The sequence below is a fragment of the Hemiscyllium ocellatum genome, chromosome 1, assembly GCF_020745735.1.
Source record: "Hemiscyllium ocellatum isolate sHemOce1 chromosome 1, sHemOce1.pat.X.cur, whole genome shotgun sequence".
NCBI classification, from domain to species: Eukaryota; Metazoa; Chordata; class Chondrichthyes; order Orectolobiformes; family Hemiscylliidae; genus Hemiscyllium; species Hemiscyllium ocellatum.
In genome coordinates this window covers 124813361-124836625 of record NC_083401.1, presented here as the reverse complement: position 1 = coordinate 124836625, position 23265 = coordinate 124813361, and the positions used below count along the sequence as shown (strand labels likewise).

The 23265-nt window shown below is 39.1% G+C and overlaps 1 protein-coding gene across 1 annotated transcript in view; it reads right to left on the bottom strand.

Moving 5' to 3' along the window:
* Nucleotides 1-23265, bottom strand: part of rab28 (RAB28, member RAS oncogene family) — a 137116-nt gene that overhangs the window by 21124 nt on the left and 92727 nt on the right. The window contains exons 5-6 of the mRNA XM_060831869.1: nt 8792-8895; nt 5853-5930 (exon numbers count right to left, since the gene is read on the bottom strand). Of these exons, the coding sequence (XP_060687852.1) occupies nt 5853-5930; nt 8792-8895 (182 nt within the window). The remainder of the gene's footprint in view (nt 1-5852; nt 5931-8791; nt 8896-23265) is intronic.

Here is a 23265-nt window from a genome sequence, read left to right as displayed (position 1 = left end):
AAAGGGTGATTTGGTGACGGGAATGCCAGCTTCTGGGGAGTTATTTCAGACCCCACCGTTGAACATCAAGCTGTTGTGAGAACGGTCACAGATTTCATCTCCCCGAGAGATTATACCTCCACAGCTTCCCACCTTATAATCCTCAAACCACTTCTAATCCACAGCCCACTTCTACTTCTTTTCCAAAATGTAAGAGGACTGTCCTGGCAGACCCATTGTTTCAACCTGTTCCTGAAATTATTTATTCTTACCTTGATTTTATTTATTTCCCCTTTGTTCAGGTCTCTTCCCACTTACATTTGTGATTTTTTTGGGTGTTATAGATCAGTTCCACAGTTTCCAGTTTTCTGATCCTAGTCACCTCCTTTTCACCATGGATGTGCAGGATCATCTGAAGGCTCTCCATTTCTATCTTGAAACTGGGTCTGAATAGTCTCCATCCATTACCAACTTCCTTTGCCTGGCAGGGCTCAGTTCTCACTTTGAACAATTTCTTCATCTCATTTTGTACAAGTCAAGAGTGCGGCTATGGGTGCTTGCATGGGTGCTAGCTATGCTTGGAGAATAAGAAACATTCCTCCCTGCTTTAATTCCACTCACAACAGTGATGTTGCTTCCTCCTTTTGTCTGGAATTGGAAAAGTTTATTAATTTTGCTTCCAATTTTAAGCTTGCTCCCACCCTCATCTGGTCCATCTCTGATTCTTCCTTGACCTCTCTGTTTTCATCTCTGGGGATAGGCTATTCACCAATATTCATTACTAGTCCACTGTCTCCCACAATCACCTCGACTAAACTTCCTCACACCTTACTTTCTGCAAGTTTCTCCATCTCTGTCACAAATGTTCCAATAATGACACCTTCCACTAGTGTGCTCCACCATGATCTCCATTTTCCTCAATTGAGGATTCCCCTCCACTTCAGCTGACAGATGTCTCAGCCTTATCTGACCAATTTCCCAAAATTCTGCCCTCACCTTTACCACCTCCCCTTCCCAAAACAATGATAAGATTCCCCCGATTCTCACTTTCTGCTTCATCAATCTCTGCATTCAAAGTATCATCCTTCAACATTTCTGCCACCTCAGCAGGATGCTACCAACAAACACATCTTTTCTTTCCCTCTATTGGAAACATTTGCAGAGACAGCTTCCTTCATGTCAGCCTGGTCCACTCTGTCATCGCTCCTAACACTCATTTCTATAAATGATATGGATGTGAATATAGGAGGTATAGTTAGTAAGTTTGCAGATGACACCAAAATTGGAGGTGCACTGGACTGCGAAGAAGGTTCCCTCAGAGTACAAAAGGATTTTGATCAGATGGACCAATGGCCAATTTAATTTAGGTAAATGTGAGGTAAAGGCAAATCAGAGCTGGACTTATCTACTTAATGGGAAGGTCCTGGGAGAGTTGCTGAACAAAGAGATCTTGGAGTGCAGGTTCGTAGTTCCTTGGAAGTGGAGAACCTGAGGAAATCCTTCATCATTTTTTTTCCATCTACTACAGCCAGTGAGATAGGTATTGGATCAGATGAATTGTGGGATTCACATCAACATCCAATGGAAGCATGTTATTTTAAGGGGCAGATTTACAGTTTTTACCAAAGCCCCCTATTTTAGCAGAGCGAAAACATGATTTCAGAAGTAAGCAGGTGACACTGGTTTTGTCACCTTTGTGCCTATATCTGGTTTTCCTGTGGAAGAGTGAGTAAGAGTGTGGAAGAGTTTCCACCTCTTCATGGAATTTCTCATCCATTTGGATCTATCCACAAATGAAGACTGAGGCAGCATAAACTAGCAGAAGATGAAATAGTTGTGGCATCTAGCAGGAAAACATGCTAACAAATGCAGAACTTTTGTTGTGGTTGGAGACTAGTTGGATATTGCGCGAGTGCATCTTTCCTACTAATGGATCTCACTGGCCAATCACTGGGTGCCTCGATTGCCAGTGGGTGCAACTGATGATACTCTGTATTTGGAAGAATCCATTGGAGGCAAAGCTTTTGAGATGAGTATTGAAAGGAGCCAAAAGTGAATGCATTCAAGGTCACACTGATTTTGATGGTCACTAGCAGGCCATGGTGACCAGCATCACAAGATGCAAGATCTTCTGCATGAGGACCACAAATGTTTGACGATATGCTTGAAGACTTATAACCCCCTGCAGCACTGTTTCTCAGTTATCTCCAAGTAGCTCAGTAGTAAATTCAGAGAATTCAATTCTGTTGCCGTTCTGCCCTTTTTTTTCCCTCTCTGTCCCCTCTCAATGCCCAGAGTTCAGTTTTTACTTACTTACTTACAGTGTGGAAACAGGCCCTTCTGCCCAACAAGTCCACACCGACCCACCAAAGTGCAACCCACTCAAACCCATTCCCCCACATTTACCCCTTCACCTAACACTACGGGCAATTTAGCATGGCCAATTCACCTAACCTGCATATTTTTGGACTGTGGGAGGAAACCGGAGCACCCGGAGGAAACCCACGCAGACACGGGGAGAATGTGCAAACTCCACACAGTCAGTCGCCTGAGGCGGGAAATGAACCCGAGTCTCCTGAGAAGAATATTCTTGCTCAACACCACTAGCTCCAGAATCTGAGAGTTGTGTCTCAATTGCCAGCTGGAACATTTCTAAGGGGAAAATGGCTACCCAATTTTCCTCGGCAGTCTTGGTCCTCACTTCTAATGTCATGGGGTGCTGATCACATTAAAGCCTTGGTATTAATTACCATTTTCTCCTCACATGTGCAGTGCCAAGGTACTCTCTGATCCAGTCTCCTTCTGCACCACTGAACATATTACGGAGTCAGGTGACACCTTTGGACAGCTCACCAACATGTACCAGTCTGTCTTTAACTGTTCAGTCTCTGAGTGTGGGTATCATGGCCAACCCCTTCAAATCAGAACTACAACTCATTAAAAGTTCTTACTGAGCTTTTCTGACTATTTTAATTAGCTTAAATTGGAGGGAGAGTGGGATTTCTGAACCATCTTCATGATATTTATTATACCAGACTAATCCAACTTAATTTACAAATAATTCATGAATAAACAAATCATTTGCAGTGATCTTTCATCTATTTCATAACATAAAACAAAATAATGCACACGAGCCCTGTTATCAGACTAAATCCATTTTGTGATCATTCATTTTCCTGAAACTACCTGACTTAAAAATTCAAGTTTTATTATTAGCTGTCAGGCCATCAGACTATGACAACCTCCCATTTAAACTTTGTTAACTGAACTGCAAGTCAAAAAACTGACCTCTGATTTGACCTAGAGCTTCATGCCTAGAGTCAGACAACTCAACTTGCCCATAGAGCGAGCACCTGGTTGTAGCCAGACCTTATACATTTCCCAGTGGTATAAATCTCCCAAACACTACCACACCCAAACAAACTTAGGTTTATTTCATTCATGCATGAAGTCTGCTTTTTAAAGAGTTTAAAACACTTTTTCGAATTAATAGATAATATGAATTGTAAGTTGGAGAAATGGGCAATACAATTCTATTGTATTTAGCTCTCAGCTTTGTCTCTGTTGAAGCCATGTCTACATGATTACTATCATATCATATCCCTCTCAGTTTCATGAAAACTTCCAGATCTATTCTACTTTGCCTTGCATTGGCAAAAGTACGTGATCACCCTGAATTAAAATTTGTGCTAATCATTATTGCATCTAATATTAATGCTATTTTCTTATGTTTTACTTTTACTGTGTGTGAGACAATTCTCACAATTGATACAAAAGATTTACAAGTAATATTGCAGTCTGTGTTTAAATATCAGACTAATGGAATTTCAATCTAAGCTGAAAGCCTTGTTCACTGGTCCTTGCTGATTGACGTGGGTTTCTCACCCAGCAATAACCCCAGATGGTAATACTTTCATGTAAAATGTTCATCCTCAAATTCAATGTGTTCATGAACTTGCCCAACTCCTCTCCAGGATTTCCTCTAGCCCTACAATCTTCTGCAGTCCATCAATTTTGGCTTTTCATGCATCTCTAGTTTTAATCACCCACCAATGATGGCTGTGTCTTTAGCTACCTAATCTGTAAACCAGAAATTTTTTCCCTAAAGTCTCCACCACTTTTCCCCTCTCTTGTTTAAGACACTCCTTAAAACCTATCTTTGACCAAGCCTTTTATCATCTGTCATAATATGTCCTTTAGTGGTTTGATGTCAAAGTTTATTCGGCAGCATTCTGATCTTGGTGCAGTTTTATACATTAAAACACTACGTAAATGCAAGTTGCTGCAATTGTTGTATGTTACAAGCTCCTAATGAAGCTTTGACATATTGTGTAACTCATAAGGATGGCTTCCTACAATTTATAGTATTTTGATCAGATCACACGGAAACACTGTGCTCGGTTTTCCTCTCCATATCTAAGGAAAGGTATGCTTACTTTGGAAGTGGTACAACAAATCTTTATTACGTTGGCTCCTGGAATGAACGGCTTATCCTATGTTGACGACATGCTGAATAAACAGAGTATATATTTTCTCGTGTTCAGGTGAGAAATGATCTTATTAAAACAGATTCTGTAGGGGTTTGACAGGATAGACTGGTTGTTCCACCAGTTTAAAAATCTATAACATGGGAGCATAGCCATAGAATAAAGGATTGATTATTTTGGTCTGAGATAAGGAAAAATTTCTTCAGACCACTGTAAACCTTCAGAATTCTCTTCCCTAGAATTGTGCACTTTCCATCTCATAATTATATTCAAGACTGGGAAGAATACTTGATTGGGATATCGGGATCAGACAGGAACGTGAAATGGAGTCAGATCAGTTACGAACATGCTCAAAAAGATAAATAGTCTACTTCTGTTTCTATTCTTACGTTCTTATTAAAAGTCAGTAATGTATGCTATAAGAGATAACGATGAACTGCTGGAGTAAGACTGAAGAGTTCAGGAACCTTGCTTCACCCTGAGGCATCGTACAGCATTGAAATATCCATGCTATAATATGTAATGATGGCAATGCGCTTACATTCTGAGAATAAACATATGGAAGTAAAGGGATTTTTGTGATTCTATATTCAATTTGCTACTTTGTCTCAATTGAAATATATAAGATTGAACATTCAAGTATATGAAGGGTCATATCAGAGTAGATAAAAAGAGGACATTTCCTCTTCTTAGAAAATCAATAACTCGGAGTTACTGTTTAAAAATGCATTAAAAACCCACTTAAAATTGAAGGGAGGCCTTCTTTGCCTCAAAGAAGATCATAGGTTTTTGGAACTCTCTTCCTGAAAAGATCATAGAAGCAGAGTCTTTGAATACTTCTATAGCAGAGGTGAATTAATTTTGGTAAGCAAGGGAATAAAAGATTATTAGTATAGCCAGGAATGCAGATTTGTAGATACAACCAAATCAGCCACAATCTTATTAAATGGCTGAGCAGGCGTAATGGGACAAATAGTCTACTCATGCGTCTTATTCATATGCTAAAATGTTCCTTATTCTTTTGTTCCTTTTGGATGGCAATAGAAATGTTTAGCTCCAATCAATGCACTGTGTATTTAAAACAGAAACGATATCACCATTTATTTTAAGAATATAAAGTAAGAAAAACAGGTTTTGTTTGTAATAATGCCTATATAAATGGATAGTAACTGTTTCATAAGTATGTCATTGGTTTCTGAAATTCTTTTTTCATAGATGCACTCTTGACTTGAATAAATTCTGGAATAGCACTTCATAAATTACATGTTAATTTATTTCTTCATGAAATCATTAAGTGAACTATAAAATTTCTGAGACAGCAATAGGTTGATTAAAACATTTTAATAAGTTAATATAAAGTAATTAAGTTCAGTGATTTTACAATACCTGTGATTGCTCAATCTCTGCTTTATTTAGCTTGATACCAATTATATCAGCTGCAAATCTTTGAAAACAGAGGAATACCTATCAAACAGAATCAGAAATAAGCAAATATATACAGCTGCCAAAATAACTAGATTAATCCTTTTTCCATCCCATCATTGGACATTTAAATTAGGTCTACCCATATCCCAAAGTTTATCATGTATTGTATTTTATAAAAAATATTTTATCCAAGTCCTAACCAAACTGATGAAAATCAAAACAAAGTAGATATGACAAAAACTTGGATAAAAAAAATTACATGCATTTTTTTTGAGTGGCTTGAAAACAATCTAACTTTATCAACTGACACAGCCCAAAATGGCACCCAGTTGCAAAACCATATACCAAACTGAAAAAATAATCATCACTATGAATCAGCATTGTGACGAGAACATGCAACATTTTTTTTTGATGTAACATAGGGCATATATAACTTAACTAATGTACCTGCTAATATATATATATATATATATAAAAATATTGGCACTCCAAAAACCATAAGTCATTCATTGCCACTGCTAATTCTGGCACAATAAAGATATGTTTGTTAAACAATAGAATTTTACAAAATTATTTAAGAAATAAACTGCTATAGTTTAGTTCAGGAATTCAGTACAAGTTAATAAAAAATAACTTGCATTAATTGATGTGATGACGTTTCTAAAATCAAATAGAGAATTTATTTCTCCAACATGAAAAATATCAGTTTTATAAAGGGTGAGATAAAATATTTTGAGAACATAGAAGGTAATACCAATACTTTTAGTCATTCAGCCTCATCTTTATCAGGTTATGGATGATCTGATTGCTTGTTCATGAAATAAATCAATGTTCAAATGAAATGACATTTAAAAGATGGATTAAAATGAAGACCACCTGTAGTTTACATAGGACAAATAGCCATTTAGCAATTGGCTCGTTAGAATAAAGGCTGTAATTTCTGAGGAATGCCAATGTTAAGCAGTTTGTCATTCAGCTCATTTCAGAAACGCATATCCATGCTTCCATTCTGATAGTTATAGAGTCATAGAGATGTACAGCATGGAAACAGACCCTTCGGTCCAACCCATCCATGCCGAACAGATATCCCAACCCAATCTAGTTCCAACTGCCAGCACCCGGCCCATATCCCACCAAACCCTTCAAATTCATATACCCATCGAAATGCCTCTTAAATGTTGCAATTGTATCAGTCTCCACCACTTCCTCTGGCAGCTCATTCCAAACCCGTACAACCCTCTGTGTGAAAAAGTTGCCCCTTAGGTCTCTTTTATATCTTTCCCCTCTCACCCTAAACCTATGTCCTCTAGTTCTGGACTCCCCCATCCCAGGGAAAAGACTTTGCCTATTTACCCTATCCATGCCCCTCATAATTTTGTAAACCTCTATAAGGTCACCTCTCAACCTCCAACGCTCCAGGAAAAACAGCCCCACACTGTTCAACATCTCCCTACAGCTCAAATCCTCCAACCCTGGCAACATCCTTGTAAATCTTTTCTGAACCCTTTCAAGTTTCACAACATCTTTCCGATAGGATGGAGACTAGAATTGCACGCAAAATTCCAACAGTGGCCTAACTGATGTTGCAGCTGTACAGGACATGACCTCCCAGCTCCTGTACTGAATACTCTGACCAATAAAAGTTGTTTTGGAATGCAGAATTGTTGGGGGAAGAAAAACCACTACCACTTTTCACAGCAGTCTTTGTCCATATTCTGACATTTAAAGATCCAGACAGCTGTTTTGACAACTGCTATCAGATGGCAAGTACTTAAAGTAAGTGTAATGTTAAGGGTAGGGTGCCAGGTAAATAAAGGTTAGGATGCCAAGAAGAAAGGAAGTAGCGTGTCAACTGACCAGTTGGCTAGATAAATGGTGTAATGTTGAGGGTGAATTGAGAAGGATAAAAGAAATCAGGTCCAACAGAAGCAACAAGGGTGAATGTTGAGTCTGGTGGTGGAAGAGAGGCTATTTGTGAAGCAGGAAAAAGGTATGTTAAGCAGCAGAAATTTTGGGTCAGCTGCATAACTAGAGAAGGATAGGTTCAGGCTGGCAGCAGGAGGCAGGTGGGCCATCCTGAGTTGAAGAGGAGTGGGATTCAGAACACAGAAAGTGTGACTGAATCCTGAGGGGGTGAAGAAGGGGTAAGAGTAAGGCAGCGGAGAAAGATGGGTGTGTCAGGTCAGTATCTTGACAGCTAAATGATCTAGGCAAAGTGCAGTTGAGGGTGTATTTGAGTTAAGAATGGGATCAGTTGAATAGTTACTCACGAATTAGACTTAGTATTTAATAGTTCAGCTTTTCCTGAATGTAATTGGTACATTCTGAACTCTTGACTGAAATTGAGACTTTAAGAGGGCTCCAGATGTAGAAGACTTGCCCAGCAGAATCTTTAAATTCCCAGGCAATTCCTTCAGAGTGTGCTCGGATGGAAATTCCGCAGGGGCCTACTTTCAACTCATGTCTACACATGAATGAAGACTGGCTGGCCATCAGAAAGTCCAGACCCATGTGTTTTCAATATATACTGTACAACATGATAACAATTAAAATTGAAATATAAATTCTTTAACTGCAGCAAATATTAAACATCCATTTATCAGAAATATCCTTCCCTATTCATTTGCCATGACATGTATGCATTTTGGCATCAATTCAAGTCAATCTTGGAATTTTGTCTTATTTGTGCAAATCTAATATTCTTGACCAAGAAAAATATAGCATTTTAGACACTGTGACCAAGTAAAGCAACCCATAAATTAATTAGGTGGAAATGTCTTCCATATTACTGATTCTTTGCAAGTCTGGTTCAAGATCATTGTTTTCTTTTTCCATTTATCCACTTCTGTTAATATAAAGTAAACACACTGTTTTAAAATGCTTTAAATGTTCCAACTCACTGAATCTCCGGTTTTGGCAGACACAAAATGACCACTGATGTTGTTTTCCTGGCAAAATCGTTGATGCTTTTCTGTCTTCACAGTTCGCATGTGTTCCAAGTCAACTAGGAGGAAAAGAGAGATATTACTGTTTTGTATTCAATGAATGTATTTTAAAATTTAACCATTTCTCTTTCATATGAGAAATTAAACAGATTGTAAAACCAAACAGAAGTAAAAACAAAATTGTATTTTTATTTTCCTTACCATTCTGTACTATTTTGCAGCTGTTCAACAGTCTAATCAATACCATGGCTTTCAGCTAAGAATTCATAATGAGGCCTGGCTGACTGCCCAAAAATCCACTAAACCTTTGAAATGGCTGAGCCCCAGGGAAAACACTGCTTGATTGGCAATTCTGGCTGTTTGTGTAAATAAACATTAACAAAAGATTAAGAGATTTCAACTGCTTGTAGTTACAGCTATTGATACTTGAAAAGGATTTGAATTTTCGACAGTTGATTTGTAGGGAAAGGAGGACTTTAAACAAATTCCAAAATTAAAACAGTAATGCAATCATAAAAGCTTTTTTTAAAAAATATCCTTGTCACCACTGGATTCATTGCTTCTATGCAAATACAGAGTCATAGAGACATACAGGTGTATAGCATGTAAAAAGATGCTTCGGTCCATCATTCATGCCAATGAGCTATCCCAACCCAATCCAGTCCCACCTGCCAGCACCCAACCCATATCCCTCCAAACCGTTCCTATTCACATACCCATCCAGATGCCGTATAATGTTGAATTGTACAGCCTCCACCATTTCCTCTAGAAGCCCATTCCACACACGCACCACCCTCTGCACGAAAAGATTGCCCCTTAGGTCTCTTTTATATCTTTCCCCTCTCACCTTAAACCTGTACTCTCTAGTTCTGGACTTCCCCACCCCAGGGAAATGACTTTGTCCACTTACCCTGTCCATGCCCCTCACGATTTTATAAATCTCTGTAAGGTCACCACTCAGCCTCCAACACTCTAAGGAAAACAGCCCCAGCCTATTCAACCTCTCCCTATAGCTCAAATCCTCCAACCCTGGCAACATCCTTGTAAGTGTTTTCTGAACCCCTTCACATTTCACAACATCCTTCTGACTCCCAATTCCTGTACTCAATACATGAACCAAAAAAGGAAAACATACCAAATGCCTTCTTCACTATCCTATGTACCTGCAACTCCACTTTCAAGGAGCTGTGAACCTGCACTCCAAGCTCTCTTTGTTCAGCGACACTCCCTCGGACCTTACCATTAAGTGTGTAAATCCTGCTAAGATTTGCTTTGTCAAAATGCGACACCTTGCATTTACCTAAATTAAGCTCCACCTGCCACTCCTTGTAATCCGAGGTAACCTTCTTTGCTATCCACTACACCTCCAATTTTGGTATAATCTGCAAACTTACTAATTGTGCTTCTTTTACTCACATCCAAATCATTTATACAACTGATGAAAAGTAGCGGACCCAGCACCGATCCTTGTTACACTCCACTGGTCACAGGCCTCCAGTCTGAAAAACAACCCTCCACCACCACCCTCTGTCTTCTACCTTTGAGCCAGTTCTATATCCAAGTGCTAGTTCTCCCTGTATTCCATGAAATCTAACCTTGCTAACCAGTCTCCCATGGGGAACCTTGTTGAATGTATTACTGAAGTACATATAGATCTCATCCACAACTTTGCCCTCATCAATCCTCTTTGTTACTTCTTCTAAAAACTCAATCAAGTTTGCGAGACACGATTTCCCATGCTCAAAGCCATGTTGACTATCCTTAATCATCCTATCCCTCAGGATTTCCTCTGACAACTTGCCCAGCACCGACGTCAGGCTCGCTGCTCTATAGTTCCCTGGCTTGTACTTATCACCTTTCTCAAATAGTGGCACCACATTAGCCAACCTCCAGTCTTCTGGCACCTCCCCTGTGACTATCAGTGATACAGATTTCTCAGCAAGAGGCCCAGCAATCACTTCCCTAGCTTCCCAGAGAGTTCTTGGGCACATCTGATCAGATCCTGGGGATTTATCCACTTTTATGTGTTTCAAGATATCCAGCACTTACTCCTCTGTAATATGGACATTTTTCAAGATGTCACCACCTATTTCCCTACATTCTATATCTTCCATGTGCTTTTCCACAACAAACACCAGAAATGGTGACCATAATAAACTATTGACAGATCTGAAATGTAACATCATTTGCTTTAAGTTGTAACAGTATGTCTACTAAAATAAGACACTGTACAAAAGTTTAAAAAAAATATGGTCGCTTCAATGCATATGTATTGTTTCGTAATTTATGCTTACATCTCTTTTATTTTTCTTGCTATCATTTTTGGTTTGGAACTGTGAACTGTGAGTTGAGAGCTCAAGGTCATCTTTGAGTTGTGACTAGCACCTTTTTTTAAAAAAAGAACAAACTGGAAGTTAACTGCAGGTTAATTCTTGTTCAAAGAATGGTGTAGATATTTTGATTCCAGAGACGCAGTGTCCTTCGAACACATGGCAGATGTTTGGATATTAATTGGTGCTTCAGAGGCAGTTATGGTGCCAATCCGTCTAACAATGAATGTGTTGGAGAAGCAGAGATGCACTGAAGTTTATTATAGTTTTAAACTGTATTTTTGACAGAAAGACTGTGGCTGCCAGATAGTCAGCACTTTCCATACTTATGACCAATTTCACCAAGATGGACAAGGGCAGCACATACCATCACCTGCAAGTTCCCCTTCAAGCCACTCGCCATCCTGATGTGGAAACATATTGCTATTCCTTCACTGTCACTTGGTCAAAATCTTGGAATTCCTTCCCACAGGACACTGTGAGTCAACCTACAGCATGCGGACTGCAGTGGTTCAAGAAGGCAGCTCGTCACCAACTTCTCAAAGCAACTAGGAATGGATAATAAATGCTGGCCAGTTATTTTAAAAATCTGGTTAGAAACAATTGGGGCAATTTTGCAGGTCATTTTGCAGTTCTGAGGAAGGGGCACCAATCCAAAACATTAAGTTCTCTTCACAGGTGCTGCCAGACTTGCTGAGCTTTTCCAGCAACCTTTGTTTTTGTTGAGGGTCATTCAGTATTTCAATTTTATTATGTTGCAAATATAGGGATAGGGAGGCTGATTTGGCTTGACTCTCCATCTCCATGTGGCATGTGTTGCTGGAAAAGCGCAGCAGGTCAGGCAGCATCCAAGGAGCAGGAGAATCGACGTTTCGGGCATGAGCCCTTCTTCAGGAATGAGGGAAGTGTGTCCAGCAGGCTAAGATAAAAAGTAGGGAAGAGGGACTTGGGAGAGGGGCATTGGAAATGTGATAGGTGGAAGGAGGTCAAGGTGAGGGTGATAGGCCAGAGTGGGGGTGGGGCGGAGAGGTCAGGAAGAAGATTGCAGGTTAGGAAGGCGGTGCTGAGGTCGAGGGATTTGACTGAGACAAGACCCCCAAGTCCCTCCTCCCTACCTTTTATCTTAGCCTGCTGGACACACTTTCCTCATTCCTGAAGAAGGGCTCATGCCCGAAACGTCGATTCTCCTGCTCCTTGGATGCTGCCTGACCTGCTGCGCTTTTCCAGTAACACATTTTCAGCTCTGATCTCCAGCATCTGCAGTCCTCACTTTCGCCATCTCCATGTGGCAACAAAATTGAAAGACAGTCTGAATATTGAATATTAATATGCTAAGCAAAAGTCAAGTCGATAAAACTCATCTCACACACACACTATTAAGTGCAGTGTAGGTCAGGAACAATTTCATGGATGCAAAAACAGTAACTTTCACTAGATGGGAGTACTGTTCTGACAGACATTTCAAGATTGCTCATGCTTAAGCAATATATACACATAATTCACAGCTTTGTAATACAACAGTAGTGAAAAGGGTTGCTTATTTCATTTTCAATGTACATTAAATGACTGGCATAACTTTTAGAATTGGATTCAATTACATGAAATGTACATTTTTCCCAGCAACATTTCATTCCCCAGAGAATAGTGCCAGACGAAAGCAGATTAAGTACTGCATGAATCTGTATACTTGCAGGTCTACAAGCAATAAATTTATTTAATAATATATTTTGCTCAATCACTGCTTTCAGTATTGGTTCATTTTGAAGCTGGCCAGAGACAGATGCTATGAGTGTCAGAATTTTCATGTTTACAGAAAAGTCAAAATGGTCTCAGATTCATTAGCAGTTTGTTTATGGAGCCTGTTTCGATATATGACAAATGGATTGCTCTTAGTCAGGCTACATTGAGAATTGATCCTTGTTAGTAATCTTCTGTAGGAGGATAAAACATCTATGCATAATAAACACTGCACTACTCAGACAATGTCTAAGTGCCCAACCTTAAAATGTATCTGCTATTAAACATGAGCAGACCATCTATGAACAGGAAAATACCATGCCCCACAATGAATAACCTCCTTGGCCTTAACACAGAAGCCATCATGCCTCAGAATACTTAATCATTTCAATTTTCATCCACTACCTCTAAACTTCTTAGAGAATCACAGAATGTCACTGTAATGAAATAAGTTATTCAGCCATTAAACTTGCAGATATTTTTCTCCACAATCAACCTAGTTAAAGTCTAACAGCAGATGCTAGGAAACTGAATGAGTAACAGAAAATGCAAGTCAGGCATCATCTGAGAAGAGAAGAGCAGAGTCATTATACTAGTTCTGATGAAAGGTCATTGACCTGAAACATCGAATTGTTTTGCTACCCACAGGTGTTGTCTGACCTGTTGAGTGTTTCCAGAGTTTTCTGGAACCTAATTATACCCTTCTGCTTACTTATGATCTGCATAAGAGCAGATCCTCTCTTCATTTTTTCACAGATGGACTCCACTCTTTGTTTGATTGTAGAAGCCTTTCATTTTCAGTTTCAATTTGTTTATCATAATTCTAGTTCTTCCTCTTGATCTACATTCCTCTAGTCTTTCTTCAATCATAGAAACATAGAAATAGAAAATTAAAGGAGTAGGCTATTCAGTCTTGAGCCTCCTCTGTCTTTCATTCTGATCATGATTATTCATCCAACTCAGTACACTGTTTTTACTTTCTTCACATTTCCTTTGATCCCTTTAGCCCCAAGAACTATATCTAACTTCTTGAAAACATTAAATGTTTTGGTCTCAACCACTTTCTGTGACAGAGAATTTCAGAGGCTCACCATTCCCTGGATGAAGCAACTTCTCCTTATTTCAATCCTAAATGGCCTACACTGTATCCTTAAACTGTAACCTCTGGTTATGGACTCTGCAGTCATAAAGTCATACAGCATGGAAACAGACGTTTTGGTCAAACTCATCATTGGGAATATTCATTTCAGCATATTTCCCTTCTTGTCCTGTTAGAATTTTATTTTATGAGATCGCTCCTCGTTCTTCTAAACTCCAATGTTCCTAATCCTAAGCAATCCAGTCTCTCTTCATAACTCAGTCCTGCCACTCCAGGAATCACTCTGGTAAACCTTGGCTGCACTTCATCCATAGCCAGAGCTCCCTTCCTCGGTGACCAAAACTGCAGAAATACTCCAGCTGTGGTCTCACCAACACTTTGTACAATTGCTGCAAGACATTCCTCCTTCAGCATTTCTCATGGCTTAATATAAAGCCAATTCAACCATGCTGCCATTAGTTGATCATATTTACAAATGTTTTTCCCTCTTTCAGCACTCTTAAGTTTCTTCATTGTTTGTGTTCTCTCCCAGCTGACCTGCTCTACCCTCTTCCACTTCAAAATGTCCTAATCTTTGCTTTTGTCAAGGTCTATATTCCAAATGTGTGCAACAAGAGTCTTCAATTTTGATAATTATTTTCAGATCTTTTAATTATGCTTACACTCAACAAATCTTCATAAATAAGATATAATGACATTCGTTGGCAATGCTACTCCACTTCCAACATTTCCTTGGTACTTAAATTGTAATACCTGTGCCTGCTACTGATCTTATATCTTGATCTCTGCTTTCTCAGTACCATTCCAATTTTCATAACTTCCACCATGTTTTCGTTATATTTTATTCCATATATTTTTAACCACAGTATGCATTCTATCCATTAATATCTGTCAATCTTTTGCCTTGCAAGCCATTAGGACTTGATCTTACAGTCTTCACAATTGATCTTTTACAAGCCTTTCTATTCCCTAACTGACAATGAGCTTCTACCAATTTACCTGGTTGAGTTTATGCATTACCCAGTGTGCGTAATGTTTGCTTGTATTCTCTGCTTCTGTCACTGAAAACACTCATCATTGCTATAATCTTCTTAGTTCCATAACACTTCCTAAAAGCAAATTCATCACAGCTGATGAAACGGCTTGCTTTGCTTGATTCATTGACATTACTTTTGATTCTGTTAAGATACAATACTCTTCACATTTTGTATTTCATGGTACTCAGCGATCCTGCAATATCGCTTTTTATGCAAACAACTGCCCAATTCACTTTTAATAGAATTTATGGACTCTGCATCAACAACAACCAGTGGTAAATGACTCCCTCGTCAGGTCCACACCCCCCACCAACCGCATCATCCGCCGTCATTTCCGCCAACTCCAAACGGACCCCACCACCAGGGATATATTTCCCTCCCCTCCCCTATTAGTGTTCCGCAAAGACCACTCCCTTCGTGACTCCCTCATCAGGTCCACACCCCCCACCAACCCAACCTCCACTCCCAGCACCTTCCCCAGTAACTGCAGGAAATGCAAAACTTGCGCCCACACCTCCTCCCTTACTTCTCTCCAAGGCCCCAAGGGATCCTTCCATATCCGCCACAAATTCACCTGCACCTTCACACACATCATCTATTGCATCCGCTGCACCTGATGTGGCCTCCTCTATATTGGGGAGACAGGCCGCCTACTTGCAGAACGCTTCAGGGAACACCTCTGGGACGCCCGAACCAACCAACCCAACCACCCCGTGGCTCAACACTTTAACTCTCCCTCCCACTCCACCGAAGACATGCAGGTCCTTGGACTCCTTCATCGCCAGAACATAACAACACGACGGTTGGAGGAAGAGCGCCTCATCTTCCGCCTGGGAACCCTCCAGCCACAAGGGATGAACTCGGATTTCTCCAGTTTCCTCATTTCCCCTCCCCCCACCTTGTCTCAGTCGATTCCCTTGAACTCAGCACCGCTCTCCTAACCTGCAATCCTCTTCCTGACCTCTCCGCCTCCACCCCACTCCGGCCTATCACCCTCACCTTGACCTCCTTCCACCTATCACATCTCCATCGCCCCTCCCCCAAGTCCCTCCTCCCTAACTTTTATCTTAGCCTGCCTGGCACCCTCTCCTCATTCCTGATGAAGGGCTCTGGCCCAAAACGTCGAATTTCCTGTTCCTTGGATGCTGCCTAACCTGCTGTGCTTTAGCCAGCAACACATTTTCAGCAGTGGTAAATAATACCACATCTTAACAACCTCTGATACTTTTCTTAAGTTCCTCTTTATTTTCTGGTTATCTTAATTTTTTCTGTTACAATTACTATCTCTCTGACCAGTGGAAACAATCTACTTTATTTGCAGACAGTTTAAGAGAAACTGGGAACAAAAACCAGACCTTCAAATTATGGAAGAAAGCAAAGTGAAATGTGTAGAAAACTGGTATTTCAGATTTTTTAAACAAACTATCTCATAACATCCAATAAATTCACAAATAAAATTTGGCAAAGGCTCAATACTTCCAAATATATATTGATCATGATTCAAAATCTGCATGTTCTAGACAGTAATCCAGAAATTCTGAGATGGCATGATAGATCACTCACATTTACTAGTCAAAGTTTAGAGGCATCAATGACCTTATAATATGCAGGATAGTACACTTTTTTCTACTTATTGCAAGCAACTCAATCCCTCTACTTATAAAATTCCATGTCTTATACACAAATGTTCATCTTAAAAAGATACAAATGAATAGAAGTAACAGACGCATGTTCTTCTCCTAAGAATGTAGAAAGAACAAGTGACCTTGGTACATGTGATGCATATATATGACAGCATGTCCTTTTAATGGTGGTAGAACAGAACAAAAATGGGAGAAGAATATCGTAGCTGTTAAGCAAAATAAATTTGAGATCCAATCAACCTCAAAGTCAGCAAAGAAAGTTTCCAATGACTTTAGCCTAACTATTCCTCTGATCTCGATATAAATCTGGACCTGCACTAACATATATCATTCTGATGTCATGGAGGTTTGTAGCAAATTAAGTACATTTGAAGTGTAGATAGCTGCAATGCAAAAAAATGTGGAAGCTAGTTTTCTGACAGCAAGAACTCATAAATAATGCAAAATGTAGAAGCAGCAGTGCTCCATTCAGCTACTTAAGCCTTCTCTTACATTCAAAAAATCATGACTTAACTACTTTCACTCCATTTTCTGCACTGTCTCCATATCTGTTGATACTTTTGATATTTAGAAATGTGTCAATCACAATCTTGACCATAATCAACACCTGAACCTCCACAGCCACAGGGCAAGAGCATTTCAAAGATTCTCAACTCTCAGAAGGAAGAAATCCCTCCTCACCCCAGCTGTAAATGACCTTCCCTTTATTCAGAGTCTGTAACCCAGTTATGAAACCTACCCTACCCCACCCAGGCAAGGGACATATTCTTTCTGCATCTACCACATTAAGTCCTGCATGAATCTTAATAAATCTACAGTCCAACAAGAAATAAATCTCACAGGAAAAGAGATTCATGAATGGCTTAAGAAATAGGCTGAAGATGGTATTAGATCAGGGCTTTCCTAACTGGCAGTGAGCTGAAATTTTGAGGTTATAAATTCTTGATCTATTACCTTGTTATTTCCATTTAATGCACTCAATTTTCCACAACACAATTCATTTCACCCCCTCAATTCAGGTTAAATCCTACTCCAATTCCGTCATGATATGAGTCATTAGAAAACTTGCCTCAGCACTATTCAGGTGAAGTCTGTCTCAAGAGTATGGTGCCAACTTTCCTATTATTGATGCCAGTGTCCCACAAGTTAAAATACATGTCTCCCACACGGGTCCCTGAGGCATGAGCTTATCTTGCTAATCTTCTTTACAAAATGTCAATATGCATGTGGTTCAGGTAATTATTACTTTCGGTGCTGTGCATTTCAATTTAGTGCCCATTTCCTCATATGCCTATGCAGAACTGCTTAAGCAAAAGTGAGAACTGCAGCTGCTGGAGATTAGAGTCAAGATTAGAGTGGTGCTGGAAATGCACAGCAGGTCAAGCAGCATCTGAGGAGAAGGAAAATCGACCTTTCGGGGAGGAGCCCTTCATCAGGAATGCCTAAACTGATTAGTCCTACCCATGTCATTAGTACCTACATGGGCCATGACAACTGGATCCTCCCCTTTCCACTGCAAGTCCTCTTCAGCTCTGAGCAGAATTTCTGAACCCTGTCACCGGGCAAGCAACAACGCCGACTGAATTCTTGTTCTTGGTGACAGAGAAGTGTGACAATCATCATGAAAATACTGTTCTCTACAATTACTCACTCTGTTAAGTCCCTCCATTTGAATAGTTTCTGTACCATAATATTACTATTAGTCTGCTCACCTCACTCACCCTTGCACTCATTCATAATAGCTGAAAAAATCTCAAGTTTGTTGGACAATTGCATCAGTTGAGTCTCCTCCACTCCCACCATCTCAATCGTGTACAGAACCACTGACCAAATGAGATGATGCTAATCTAAGTGGTATGACTGCCTTCTGGAACAAAGCACCCAGATAACATTCCCCCTCCCTAATGAGTCGCAATGTTTGTTATTACAGTTCACTGGGTAACATGCTGAAAAATTTGTCTATTCTGGAGTCATTACAAAAGTTAAACATTGTAAAAAAAATGTATTAAAAATTGTATCTCCAACTTACTTGATCCAGGTTAAGAGAATACATGGATTACATTTCTATACTTAATAGACACTTCTACATGTTACAAAAAAAGAGATTCTAACCACAGATAAACAAATATGAACTACTGACATGTAACTCTTAGTTAAAACTGAATCCTCAACCACCCCCAATCCTGCTCCCCATCTCCTCCTCACCAACCAACCCCACCACCCACCCTCGCCCCAACACATACATATGGACAGAGTGACCACTGCAGATGCTGGAGAAGTCAAAGTCGATAAAGTTGGCGGTGGAAAAAGCACAGCAGGTTAAGTAACATCTGAGAAGCAAGAGAGTCGACGTTTCAAGCTTAACCCTGACTCATTTGCTCCTCAGATGCTGCTTGACCTGCTGTGCTTTTTCCAGCACAACACTTTATTGACTCTACACATATTTATGGACACAGGCAAACAAACAGAAAAAAAAACTGATGTTATGGGTGAAAGAAAACTAAAGTTCACAGGGTTTGATGGGACAATACTTCTGCATGAAAAGGCTTTCTGTTCTTCATTCTCTTTTCTCCAGGTTCTTTTCCTTCTTTGGAATAGCTACAGATGATTGGTACACTAACTGCAAAGTCTGTAAGTTACTGTTAAAGAGTTATGGCAAGTAGACGAGAGAAAAAAAAGCTGTTTTTCATCAATAGGTATGTTTACTGCAGAGAGTGAGAGGGTCACCACTCCTTTTTACCAGAAGTCAAAAGACTTCTCACTGTCTCATTCATACCGACAAACTGTTTTGCCATGAGTCAAACAGATAGTGGTCATCAGGTTAATGACCTTTAGCATCCACAAATTTTCTCAATTCCACAAGTCAATCATTTACCTGTTGCCAACTAAATCGCACTTTGCACATACCTCAAGAGGCTGACCTGTCTACAAACAGCTTCTCCCACTACTTGAACAAAGCAGTAGTATAAACATTACGTGCAATGAGTCTCAGCAACCCTGGTTTTGAAATAGCAGCAATTTCTTTTTTCTAAAGTCCTTGGTTTTAAGATAGTCCTTTCTTTCATTAAAGTCCACAACCTAAAATGAAGTAAAATAAAAAGAACACTTTATACTATAGCTCAAACTCAATCAAAAAGTTTTGAAGTGAAGCTCCTCACGCTGCAGGTCTATAGAAATTTACTGAAGATCTGGGGGCTATGGATTGCCTGTGGTATCCATGAGCTCTTACATGCTGCAGTTGCAGCATAACATTTATACTGCAATTTTTCTACTAATTAAACATATTTGTTTCAATGAATTTATAATTATTTCCTTCCTCATCTAACTTCCCCCATTCTCTCAACTCCTAGCTTCACAGTCAATGCAGACCAATTAATAATGACCAAATAATCAGTAATGTCTGCTGAGAAAAACTAGGAAAAGCAGTTTCAAAATAATTCATTGAGTTTTACATTCTCCAGAGAGTGCAGAAACAGTCTCACTTTATAATTTCATCCGAAGAATGATATAAGATTTCCCCAATGCTACAGCGAAATCTCAACCTAATTGCACTTAAATGTCTGAGGTGCAAGCTGAAATCATGATCTCCTAGACTCAAATGAAAGCATGTTACCAATTGAGCCAACGTTGACTACTCATGAACACTGATATTTTCTGTTCATCACAGCAGAGAAAACACTTCCCCATTAGATGCTTAGTAAAGCTCCTTTTCCTGGGTTCACAGGGAGAAGGAAGCAAAATAAAGAGCCATTGCAAGCAAACGCAAGCATACTGTGCATTTAGCTATTTACTTATTAACCACAATAACTATTTTCATGTTCTGTGTCGAAAACAAAGATTCTAGTCATACATAATTTTAGTTTGCTTTTAATCTAGGTATTGAATGAATCAACTGCATTCCAACTAGCTGACCTTTCATTTGAATGAGAGTGACAGTATATAGGAAGAACAAAATTTATTTAGTTGAAGTAAACACATTTTTGTAAAACTGAAGAAAGGAGGGGAAAAGGGAGTCATTATAATGTAATGCAGAAGACACTTAGTGGTAATTATTAGGAGTTTTGCCATTGCTTACAAACAACATTTCATGAAGACTAATGGATATTAATATGATGGAAGCCATACCAGGTTGGAGGTTACAATTCATTTCAAAATACAAGGCATTCCCTGTAAAGTGTTTACAGCTGTGTATGTTGCTGACTAAACCACAACGTTCACATAACAATGCCACCAGAGGAAGACTCAAGATCTGTAAATTCTTTACAATGATTTTTTTAATGAATTGCATAAACAAAGAATCTTTCTCCACAAGTTGGTTGTACTTAGTTAGTTCCTTTAAGCAAAGGAGTACAATTAGTTTACGCATATCCTTTGTAATTCTGCTGCATTAGGCAAGAATCTGGTTCACTGATCTGGTTTTACTCATTTCTGACAAACTGTGTGTCACATTAACTACCCCCAGGAAGTAATTCCAAACACAAAATAAACTGTTTATGCCTTCACTCAGATGCCTCTGACAGACTGCTATTAGTTACTAACAGATGAAATACATTCATTTAATTCCCTGTATTTGTTTATCTTAAAGTACCTTTATGTACAATATTGTGAAGTGCATAGCAACATTAACACTAAATAGTACAAACTAATGAAACAAGAGGCACTGTAATACCTAGTCATATAAATTTGAAAAATGTACAGTTGGTAAAGATAGATACATTATTGTGAGACTGGAGGAAAGCAGTCTTAAGCTTGTTCACATCAACAGACTGAAAGTGAATTCATGGTCAGTACATTAACAGGTTGCACAACACATTGTGTCACAAAGTTTTCATGTATTCAATATACTCAATGGCTGTAAAACCTGATCATATTACTTTCATATTGAAGAGTTCAACATATCCTGCATCATAGAATTGTAGAACAATAGAGCACAATTACTGAACCAATCTTGCCTGTACTGCCTTTTTAAAAAAACGCTTCAATTAGACACACTCCTTTGCTCTTTCCTCACAGCACTACAAGTTTTCTTTCACAATTTATGCGTACTCCAATTTTATACTGCAAATCACTTTTCAAAGCTATAATTGAATCTGTTTCCACCAGTTTATCAGGCAGCATGTTTTAAATCATAATGACTCACGGCATAATTATTTTCCTTTGTGTCACCTCTGGCTTTTTTGCCACATTCCTGCATTAAATTCATCAGTCTACTTCCTCTCAAAAACTGCCACTTTATTCCTCATGGTTCTCATTTCCAGGTTTTGCGTAATCTACAGGTTTGAAATTATATTTAGTATACTGAAATTTAGGTCATTAATACATATATCTCGTTCTGCGAGAACGCGGGTGTTGTTGAAGCAAATTTGCTGTAATGCGATTCATGAATGGGGGCACTTGCTAAATCATGAATTTTTAAAACTTGTGTTGGCTGTAACACAATTACATCACCAACACTTTAAGCGCTGTTTCAAAAGTGTGATTTTTCTATAACGTGGGGTTGCACAAAAATGCAACCATCACGTTATAGAAGAACTACCTATATCTAAAAAAAAGCAATGCTCTCAATACTAATCATCAGGAAACATGACTCAACTATAATTCACTGCTGCTTTCCATTTTTGTTCTTTCATGAATCATGTACCAAGCCAATGCCCCTGTAATCCAATGGGTTTAAATTTTGCCACAAAGTCTATTGTGACATTTTCCAATTGCTTTCTAAAAATCTTCATATACATTTAACTGCAGTACCCTCACCTCTGTATTGCATCAAGTCAGCCAACAATGATTTAATTTGAAAAGAAACATACTAGCTTTCATTTATTAACATATACTTTTCAAATTGTTAATTAATATTGCTGTGGATTATTGTCTCTAAAGGTTTCTCTGCCCCTGCTGTAAGTGAGATTTATTCCCATCACTTTCTGAAACACTTGAAACAGATATAATACTTTCATTCTTCCAGTTCTCTGGCACCATATCCAAAGGCAACTGTAAGACTGTCAAGAACCTCTACAATTTCAACCTGCACTTCCCTCAACAAAGTCATCATTACCAGCTATTATAACTTAACCTGAAGCACAGATGGAATTGGGTATCTGCTACTGAAATCATTATCAATGCCTTTGTTAGTTCTTGGCTAAAGACCTAAATTGTGAAATTCTCTCCATTAAAATGTTACTACCTCTTGGCCTCTCCTCTCTCTTCACAAAGCTCCTTAAAATCCAGCTCTTCAGTGAAGCATTTGGTCAGCTGGCCAAATATCTTATGTGGCTCAGTTTTAATTTTTTTGATAACATAGAAAATAGGAGAATGAGTGATCCTTCCAGTCCATCAAGCTTGCTCAGCCATTTCAATACGATCATGCCTTATCCTCTGTCTTAACGCGATAATCGCACTCTCTTGCCACACTGCTTGGCAGCCTTTTTTTTGTTGAAAATATTCAGTGACTTGACCACCACAACCTCATGTTGTAGACAATTTCACAGGTTCACTATCATCTGACTGAAGAAATTTCTCCTCATCTAGCCTTAGAAATATTTAATATTTAGGATACATAGGATGGGGAAGGAAACTACAGGGGATG